At 39.9% G+C, this 11073-nt stretch overlaps 1 protein-coding gene across 2 annotated transcripts in view; it reads left to right on the forward strand.

Moving 5' to 3' along the window:
• The first annotated feature begins 1597 nt into the window (after positions 1-1597).
• The window catches only part of LOC146328805 (neprilysin-like), a 45354-nt gene continuing 35878 nt past the window's right edge, over positions 1598-11073 (forward strand). The window contains exons 1-3 of one of the 2 annotated variants that reach the window (XM_084717821.1): positions 1598-2082; positions 8173-8349; positions 10557-10592. In XM_084717821.1, coding sequence (XP_084573947.1) covers positions 2040-2082; positions 8173-8349; positions 10557-10592 — 256 coding nt within the window. In that variant the 5' untranslated portion in view covers positions 1598-2039. Of the gene's footprint in view, positions 2083-6944; positions 7118-8172; positions 8350-10556; positions 10593-11073 lie in introns of those variants that run through there. The other variant, XM_084717822.1, reaches the window with a different exon arrangement.

Here is an 11073-nt window from a genome sequence, read left to right on the forward strand (position 1 = left end):
TCAGTAGTTGCTGAAAACAAGAGGGATGAGTCTTGCTGTTAGGACCGAAGAAATGTTGCAACATGGACCTTTTGTCTTGTAAGACTTAAGTCACTGATGCACTGCCGCTAACTGCGTTGCAGCTGCTATTAGCTATGTAGCTCAGTTGACAGTCCTATCAGACAAGGAGACAGTTTCCAAGGTTGACAAAGGCCAGTTTGATGACTGGGAATACAGTGCCAAGGTGATGTAACATTACTGCACCACTGACCAGGACTCTGACCCCTGGGATGATGAAGACATGGTGGGTTCAGGCAAGTTTGTAAGTTAGCAAGTTAACAAGTGTTAATAAATACTTGAGTTTTTGTGAGGTTGGAAAATATGTTTTCCTGTGTCTTAAATAAATAAATAATAATAAAATAAATAAATAATTATTATAATAAATAGTTTCCTTGCGGGTTGCTCTGACACATTCAGAGTCGTTACCACTTGTATGTTAGCATTTAACAGGTGGCGCACTTCATGCCCCCAAAACAGATATTTAAATTTTAAGATATTTTAAAAAGTTAAATTACAACTAGCAGTTGACTGGGGAATCTTAAATCAGGGCAGTCCCAAAAATTAGATAAAGCTTAAATTTTATTCGGGAACATTTGCCCAATAATGCCAAAAATAAACTGTTTACCCCAGCTTTAATGCTGGTGCATGCTTGGCTAGTGGCTCATTTCATGAACTCAACAGTCTATTGAAACACACTGATGTTGCTTCATAGTGTTGGAATGACTGTATGCTGCACTATCAGAAGTGACCTGCTTCAGTCATTTTTTTTTTTTTCTATGTTATACAGTAAGTGTGGTTTCCAAAAGAGGGTTACGGGGATCTTCAGGGGACTCAGCCCCAAAAATCTATTGTGCATTGTGTGGGCCATAAACACCATGACATTCAGTGACAAACTGTCTGAGGGGCAAGGGCAAATAAAATAACATAAATAAATAAATAAATAAATAAAAGGCACCAGCTGTGTGTGTGTGTGTGTGTGTGTGTGTGTGTGTGTTGGGGAGTGGGGCAGCCTGCAGAAAATGGTTTAAATTTGTTTTTTTGTGTGATTTAAAGTACAACATAGCTCAGTAATAAAAACTTAAAAACTTAGAAGCACGTAAAGCTCGACTAATTTTATAGCATATAGGTCAGCATGTATGGTACTGCATTATATTTTTTCCTCTGGAAGGACACCCAGAGGGCACTTTATTGTGTTTTATATACCATGGGGCGTCCAAGAGGGCACTTTGGTGGATTTTTTTTTTTCAAACATGGGGGCACAAAGTGCCCCCTGCTCCCTGCTGACTCCACCAGTGATGACATTTAAGAAACTGGTAATATTCTACAGTTTTGTTTGAGAAACAAGCCATTTATTATTCAAAATGTAAATTGCTGTATGCAGTAATTTAACTAAAAAGCTGTATGTATGTTCTAACCACAGAGTGATTTGGATTAAAAGCTGCTGACAGCTCTGTGAGTAAGTGCACTGGCATATACTACACATCACTTCATAACACTCACCTGAGCCTGCACTCCGGCTGGAGCTGTTGAGGCTCCACTGACAGCAAGTGCCGCTGACAGGGTCACTTCTAAACGCCGCCCTGACGGAGGAGGCAACGACTCGGCGGACAGGGAACTTCAGAAGGCTGTTTCACTGCCTCACTACATGTCACAGGCTGTATAAATATGGGATCTCCCCCCTGTGGATCACACACTTGACCAATTGCGCCGCGCAAGAGTCTGATGGCTCATTTGAATTCAGCGATCCTCTGTGGGTAGATTTGGTACAGTGTAGTAGGTAGTTGTAGTGCGTGAGTGTGCGCGCGTGTTTGTGTGAATGTGCACTCCTAGAATAGAAAGCCAAAGGAAGAAGAAGAAGAAGGAGAAGGAGAAGAAGAGAGGCGGGATCGGTCTGTGGCTTTTTGAAATCCAGGGGTGAAGCTAATAGATAATCTGTGACAGATCGATCAGCACTTCGCGCTCCCTTTGTGGATTTGATGGATGTTTGATCAGTGGATGTGATGCCCATATATATCATCGACCGAAAATTTCCCGACACATCTGGTAAGTCGCTCACGCACCCCGAGCGCGTCTTATAACGCGGTGCCATCTGCGTGCGTCTCTGTCTCTGACTGTGTGTGTGTGTGTGTGTGTGTGTGCATTATTTTTGCATGCGCGCGCCCCGGTTTGGTGACACGGGGCAGCGTGCACCAGTTGATCATGCCACCCCCTTGGAATTCCCGACGTGCAACAGGAGATGAGGAGCTGGCACGCGTCTAACTGCGTCCTGCTCAGTTGTGCTGCAGCTGAATATTTATATCACTGGAGTTTTAACACCTAGTTGTATTTGGTCATATCAGAAAACACTTTAATCTACTGTCACATATACCATTTATAAGCTTACTTTAGATTTTGGCCTCCTGTATTCCAGCTGCATGGGCACCGGTGATAGGGGAAAGGAGGGACCAAAGTATAACTTTTTTTTTTTTATTTCCCTCTTTGCACAGGGATGCATGGATTTATTAAGAGTAACCACGTTTTCTTGTGCACATTGCACACATACAACAAATTGTCTTGTCAAATACAAATTGTCAGACACAATCAGAGTGGAAATTGTTTTTGCGCATGGGTACTTTTTCCCCTCTCTCTTGGGACACAGGTGTGGGACAATTTTCCCAAGAGGCTCCAGTTTTCCTTTGCCCTCTCCTGGTTTCTTCTCAGGGTCACAATTCTCCTGCATTTCTCCCAATTTATGACAAATTTCTGGCACTATACAGCATTTATAAGCCCTTTATCTCTAAAATTCTATTGTTTCCACCTGGATAGCAATACTGCTACACCAAAGGTTGTTTTGAGCTGCTCATGTCTGTCTGTGTCTGTATGCATAGACATATTATACTCTATGCGCTTTGGCTTGTTGTATTACATCAACATTGCTGCCATATTGGGCAGGGCAAGACTGACCTGTGCACAAATCCATGTAAATCTCCTGTTTTGGCTTTGGAATCCTCTGCATTTTTGAGGTGTCAAGGTTGTCAAGTATGGTGGGAAAAATGTAATGGTTTAATATATTGATCATAAAAAGTAAGTATTGAATATTTGTGGCATATAATACTCAATAATGCTTCAATTAGTCCTCCGAGGAAATGATCACAACACAGGGGTTGTGATTTAATATATTGTCTACTGTAAGCAAGGTGTTATTTTGCAATTACTTCAGTCTAATTTTAGGAAAACATAGTACAAAGAACATCCCACCATGTGCATAAAATCTGAGTTACAAGTAAACTTTTTATGCAGTCAGAACAGTGAGGATAGATAAAAATGCTGCTATCTTTAAACATTTAAACGCAACACAAAATGAACCAATACTATGAATTTTTGCATGTATCACAATACTGCGCGTTTTGAGACTTGATATAGTATCATGAAACATAATATTGTGATACTCAAGTGTATTGATATTTCCTTATACTCCTACTCTCTAATTAATTTGTCATGTCAAATATCACAAATGGTATGAAATCAGTCCAATGTGTCAAATTCTCCTCAGTGCGAAATCACCTCTTACAGACTGTCCATGACTGTCCAAACAGCCTGACAAGCTCTAGTGCACACGTCTGGACTGGTGAGACCACTGCTGTGCTTTTGCACTTCCTGCAAATATAATAAGCAAAGAAATATTTCTTCAGTAATAGGGGGACAAAAGTAACGCTATGTTGCTTTCATCCCTCCACTGTCTTCGTCAACCCTGGTTAGCAAGTCAGGCTAGGACACTTAGCCCATGGAAAGGTTCAACAGATGATGTACAATCTTCACCAAATAAGCAGTACCTAAAAACATGTTAGATTGAAAAATCAGTTTTTCTACAGATCAGATCAGATTGGGCTGATTTTCACCTTGACTCAATGACAAGGTGTACCTCTAGTAAACTTAACTTAAAATGTTCCTGATTTCCATGAGGCCTGTGTTACAACCACTCCCCCAATGCTTTTGTCCCTGCTCTCCCATATTTTCAGTTGTTATATTCCTTTAACAGTTATTTTCCTATTCCATTCATACTGCTATCAGAAAAACCATTAGAAAAGCAATTTAAGAGGTGGACTTCATTTCAGCTAGATCACAGCACCTTTGGGCATCAAGTTTCCTCCCTCAAAAATGATTTTAAAGTGATTTTAGTCTTCAGTGTGCAGCTATAGCCCCAGTGCTGGAGATCACATCCCAGAGAAGGTGTTATTTTAAGTTAAAGTAGGCCACATTCCTGTACAACTCAATTAGGTACAGTACATGACATGTTCATGGCTCTCATTGATGTAGGCTGTAAAAAAGTGACTTTGTGCAAGTAAGATCGTGTTGACTTGTGTGTGTGTGTGTGTGCAGACACATGGGTGTTTTCAGGTGTCTCGGTGAATGATGGGTTTAATTTTGAAGGGGTTTGTGAGGTCTCGCAAGACATGGAAACTTTTTATGTTTTAGATATATCATGACAGACAGAGAGAAAGCGAAGAAAAAGGGGAGAACGGGTGAATTTTGACTTCTGGTGCTCCTTATCTTAAAAATGCAGACACGGCAGCACATACCTTCCACAAAAGCACTCAGGAAAAACATCAGAGCCACATTATGAAAAGTGAAAACATTGACGGCGTCCTGCAACATGGGTGGTAACATCAGCAGCAGAAATGATAGCTCACATTACCTGACACGGATATTATGTCTGAAATCCATACAAAGCAAACAACACCAACAGGTTCCTTAAACAAACCTGAAGCAATGTTGATAAGCAAATAAGAATTACTTGATGTTAAAGGGACAGGTTGGATTTACTCAAGTGGGGTTGTATGAGGTACTTATCCATAGTCAGTGTATTATGTACAGTAGATGGTGGGGGGTACTTAACTTCAGGCAAGAGTTCTTTTTTTTAACTTTTCACAAATTAATTATGTATTTCTAAAAACCTATATGCTAAAATGGCATCAGAATGCTGAATTCATGATTGTCTCAGGGCCTCCTCACTAATTTGGACTTGGATTAGTGGAAATGATTCAGGAAGACAGTAGCCAACTTGAGTGAACAAACTGGCATGGTATAGAAAAATGAAAAATGAAGTCAAGCTACCCCAGTGGTACTGGAAAAAGGCCGCAGACTATTCACCCTTCTGCTATCTGGCAAGAGATACAGAAGTATTCACTGTTGCACCACCAGACTACAAAGGAGTTTCTTGTCTTAGGCTTTGATACTAGTTCATCCATCCTCTGTACACTGCAGGATTGAAAAACGGGGGAAAAAAGGATGTAGATGGCCTCATGCCTGTGTTTTGCCTTAAGCCCCAAATTGACTAAATCTGGCTCAGGTAGATGGCGGTTGGCAGGCCCCCAGTTTGTACTGCTGAGGACAGGGTCAGCAACAAAAGGTATTATCCATACACAGTGTATGGATAATTTTAGCTACTTAAAAAAGGTTCCACCTAAAAAAATAATATCAGTTTAATTGTATGCTATATTTAGAATATTTTATCCCCTTTACTTTGCTGCCAGACAGCCTTTTCCAACAGGAAGCCACTGCTATATAAGCCAAATAAGCTTTTTCCAAAGAAACCACACTTCTTTGGCAAAACAGCAATTTAACCAGCAAGTCCTGTGTTCTTTAAGGTAAAATGACTGTTTTTGCTAAAGGAGTCTGGTGGCTTTTGAAAAATTTAATTTCCCATCAAAAGAGGCATATGGTGGAAACTGGGGGCATGTCGACCACCATCTACTGAAGGTAATACACATATAAGTACCTCATACATCCCCCCCTCAACAAAATCCCAATCATCCCTTTAAACATGTACAGTTCCTTCTGAGTCATGTAAAGAAACACATCAATAAGCAATATGAGTGATAATGCATGAGAGGAACATACAGTAAGTGGCTGTTAAGATTCATACCTAACATAGCTCAGTACACTGAGAGGGAGTCACCTAAACATGATTTAGGACCTTTCAATGTCCCACTCCTTTTTTACGGCTTTCCTTCACCCCTCACTCTTTTTGCACATTCCTTCACTTCTTCTTTATGTCCCTTTTCCTTTTAAATAAATCTCACCGGTGTTTAATTTCTTGGCATGCAACGTGCCACGATTAGAGGGAATTAATGTAACGTACAGCCTCTCCAACACTGACGTGCACAATGGTTTTATTAGAGCTGTGGGACTGCTGTCACGATGATGTGTTTATTCACAGAGGAAAAAAAAGTTTCTGTTCTGCCCCCTCCTGCAGCCAGAGAGAGAGGAGGTTGACAGGAAGTCCTGATTAACATATCAACTCGTGTCATCCGACTGTCTCATCTCCTCTTGTTACGCCTTCACTAATTTTCCTCCCGTATTTGCCTTTATTTTTTGCTGCAGAATCACATCCTTTAAAAACAAACAATGCCAATGGAAAGGTATCCATTACTACTCTCCTGTAGTAAATCTTCTGACTTGTAGGGAAGTCATGCTTGCTGTAGTGTTGCTGCGGAGTTGGAAGAGCAGCTTGTTGGGAGCTGTGGTTGGTGTGTACAGTAATGGCCAATTACCAGGCTGGATAATGACTGCATCCAGGGGAGTTTACTGTACACTGAGCTATTGTTTAGTCATGAAGAAGAATGATAGGGGCTTTGACATTCTGCAGGATTGTGGTTATGAGCAAGGGTGATGCATGATGTGGATGTGTGTGTACAGTTGTAATGCTGTGTGTTTTTACTTGTTCAAAGGAAGCTGCAAGAGACTTTGTCCTTTGCTCGAGCTGCCTGCAGAGAGACCCACCCATCTGCACAGGCGCTTCATGACACCAGCTTGTAAAAGTGTGTGTGAGAGCATGGCTGTGGACGAATGTGTGTGTGTGCCGTGATTGCACGTGTGTGTGTGTGCGGTATCGGTAAGGGATTAAGGATTAATTGCCTTCAGAGATAGACTAAACTGCTTGTTACATGAACTTTGTAAAGTTCTCACTTGGCCCCAGAGAGGGAAACAACACAGTATAGTGAGGAGCAAAGGAAAGGTCTCTCTTGTTTTCCGTTCTTCAGAAGTGTGTTACTTTCTTTTTCTTTTGTTTTTGTCTGGAGTGTACTGCCACCAGAGGGTAAGAACTTCCATTGTTCTCACCTTTTACTCCAAGACTGGTTATAAAAAAAAAAAAATACTCTTTCATTGGTTTTCTTATCACTGCCATGTGTCTTTTATCTCCCTTCCACTCTTTGTGTTTTCTTTCTTTGGCTTGTGCCTGAAAAATCTGGAGACTTAACAGAATGTTTGCTTTATTGATGTGAGAATGGATATATTTCGATTGAAACTGACCGAAGTGCCAGATTCCTCACATCTGAGAAACTGCAACCAGCGAGTGTTTACCATTTTAGCTTTTAAATGATGCTGACGTGATGAAATTCAAGACATGTTTGTAAGCAAATGTCAAATGCACAATTTTGTTTGGATTCTACAGGTTATTCAGTTCATTTTTAGTTCATATTCTAATTACACCAACTTCTAAGTCCCCTATTCCTGCCGAGGGCTGCAACCAATGATTATTTTTCTGATATCCTCTAATCTATCCATTTATTTTTTTAATTAATCGATTAAAGAGACAGTTAATCCCAAAATCAAAAAAGCATATTTTGCCTCTGGCCTATAGTGCTATTTATCCATCGAGATAGCTTTGGTATGAGTTGCTGAGTTTTGGAGATATTGACTGTAGGGATGCCTGCCTTCTCTTGAATATAATGGAGCTAAATGGCACTCTGCTTGTGATGCTCAAAGTACCAAAAAAATGCAATGAAAAAACTCAACAGCAATGTCTCATTCCAGAAATCATGGCAAGGTTACTCAAGGTAATCCACAGACCTTCTTGTGTAGGAACTACTTTACTTTTACTTTAAAAAGGAGGGAAAATTTGTAATTTTGATTTTATGGTGAACTGTCCCTTTAATTGATTACTGTCAGAAAATAGTAATGACAGGGTAACATTTTCAAATTGCTTGTTTTGTCTAATTAAAATAACATTTTCACATTTTAGAAGCTGTAACTATCCAATGCTTCGCATGTTTGCTGGATAACTGATGATTAATTGATCATCTCTCTTGTTGCTAATTAATTTTCTGTCAGTCAGCTAATCGTTTTTTGCTCTACTTTTTATCTCCTCAGGTGAGTTGATACAGCCGGCAGCTGAAGAAGGAGACCTGAGAATGACAGAGACCAACCCCCCCAAGTCGGCTAAGAAGCCCCGCTGGACCTCATTGGAAATTGGCCTCATTACCATTGTCTCCTTGCTATTCATCGTCATTGTTGCCCTCATCATCCTCTTCGCCACACAAAAGACTGGTGAGTGCTGAAGACAAGACAGAGAGAAAAATATCTACAAATCTGAGTGGCTCCTGGAAAAACATCTCTTTAGATCTTCGTCAGGCTCTGACAAAAACCAGACTGATCAAAGAAAGTGAGTCATGTAATTAAAAACTATTTTTGGGAGCCATTCAGTGCGCAGGAGATTCTTTTGTTTTTCTCCCCACCACAAGATTAAGTGAACCTTTCAGAGGCTTGCCTCCTTTAAACCACGCACATGCACTGACCATCGCTTCCAGCTGAGTTCACGGTTAATGGTAAGCATGAAGGAGCGTGCTGAAGAAGTGCATTTTGTTCAGGTGAATAGAAGACACTCGAGCTGTGTGCTTTTAAAGCAGAGTGCCAAAGTACAACCACTGAGCCAGAAAGAAGAATGCAGTGTGCAAAGGTCCTCTTTAGAGTTTCTCTTGTGTTCTACGGCATTTTTTATACAACACTGTGTGTACCTGAAAGCAGTGTGCCATTTCACATTTCAGACTATTGTGTAAATTATGAAGAATTATGTAACATATCTCTTGCTGTGAGTGTCATCAATTCACATTATGAGACATGAGAAATTCACAGTGAAATCGAACAGACACCCCTACCTCCTTTTCCTCACCATGGGGAAGCAATCGAACCCGCTTAAGATCAATGTCACAATATGAGCAACACATGGGTTTTTTAATCATTAATGTCCCAACTATTGCTGTGCTTGCTTTTTTGAATTGGATATCAAATGTATTAAACTGGTACATAGAGTAACATAAAGTCTTTGTTATGTAACGTGATGGGGAGTTTTATTAATCACTAATAAGTCCAAGGACGATGGTGGCACTAGAAAAGCTATCCACTAGTAATACATTAACATAGATCTATGGATCAATTATTGACAAATGTAACAACTGTGAGGTTCAGAAGGTCTAGAATGGATCCTGATTAAAAAGCCAGTTTAATTCATCATATTCACACGGTGGCCATTTTTCTCTGTTGTCACACTCCAAGTGCAAAGCTCAAATGTCACACTGCTGTGTTCCAGGTTTCAAGTCATATAGAATCTGAAAAATCATTATCATTTCACCACCTCATGACCACTGATCGATCAGCAACCTAAAAGACAATGGATAGTGAAAATCCAGAGCTACATGGGTCATATTTCAAGGTAAAACGTATTTGATAATCCATTAGCTACCGTAGCTCACGTTAGCATTCTGCCACTTTCTAGTTAATGTTACCCTTTGATAGTGTTGTATAATAGGTAAGACATGAATTAATTCTGAAATATCAGTGTACATTTATTTAGATTTGTAAGTAAAACATTGCCATAATCAAGCTTGCAATGTAATATTAGTCTTCTTGTCTCTTCACCTGACGCCAGAGAAGTTCTGGTTCAGTCAGTAACAATACGTGACATTATGCTCACTGGAACACATATTTCTGCATAACAATTTATTACATCCAACACAAAGGAGTGCTACAATAACTTCAGCAGTGTGTGGCAGCAATGATGTCAGTAATGTTAGCTAGGAATTGATTGAATGTTAATGTTAACTGTTGTCTCACAGTAGACAATAGTTTATCAAATAAAATGTTCTACCTTGAAATAATGTCCTATATCTCAATAATAATAATGTGTTTTTTTTTTATTTTTAATCAATCAGAGAGCTTTGAAATGATAATTTGTCAGATTCCCTGTGTTTATATGCCTCCCACCCTGACTGAAAATAGCTGCTGTATGAATATGATGAGTTAAATCTACAAAAGTAGTTGTGTTGGCATATTTGCATCTCTGTGTTGAGCTAATATTATCTTTTGCAGTCTTGTGACTGGTAAATGTGTAAACTGCCTTGTCAGTTGTTTGTACCTGTTTGTGCACTCACCTGTCTGAACGCTATATACACTCTCACATTACACATGAAACAGTGTATTTGAGGTCATATGACAGTTGAGTGTGTGTGTGTATGGTGTATGTGTGTGTCAGTTTACGACAGACTGAGTTTGATTAACAGTTTTGCACCTAAATTATTCCTGACAGAGTGGAAACAACACTTATAAGCACTTTAGGGCTATATGTGTGAAGGGCGAGATAGAGATGAAAAGAAATGAAGAAAAAGGGGGAAGAGAAAGGAGAGAATGAGCACTCGACATAATGACTGATGACTGCAAAAATCCCATTGAGTGATGATTTGTTTTGCATTTTCCTGTAGATGAAATCTGCACCACGGCCGACTGCACGCAGTCAGGTAAGCATTGTGTGTTTCTTTGTTTGTGCGTTCTCTTTATTGTCTCATTCTAGAGGCTTTGATTTCTCACAGAGGCAGACAGAATGGGAAAATTGAGACTGTCGCCGAAGCCCAGGGATTTCAGACATACTTACAGAAAATGGCCTCTTCAACAGTGAATATGTTGCCTCTAAGTCAAAACAGCGATCAAACAGAAACAAACAGAACGAGTCTTGATCAGCAGAAACATGCTGCAAAGGGTTATTGTTCTCTGATCACCTCTGAACAACTGTACAAAAGAAGGTGAGAAAGTGGTAATGACTATGAACGTGTATCTACAGCTCAAGCAAAAAAGCTTTTATAAGTTTAACTGTAAGTGCTCCTTGACCACATGACTGCAGCTTTCTTGCCAGTGAACATGTAAATGATACAGACCAGTGTCCTAACATTTATTTTACTAAGTTTTTATGCAAATAGGACCCCCTGTTTCCAGCCATTTAAA

Source organism: Lutjanus erythropterus, chromosome 4, assembly GCF_056507025.1.
Source record: "Lutjanus erythropterus isolate fLutEry1 chromosome 4, fLutEry1.hap2, whole genome shotgun sequence".
In the NCBI taxonomy this organism is placed as follows: Eukaryota; Metazoa; Chordata; class Actinopteri; order Lutjaniformes; family Lutjanidae; genus Lutjanus; species Lutjanus erythropterus.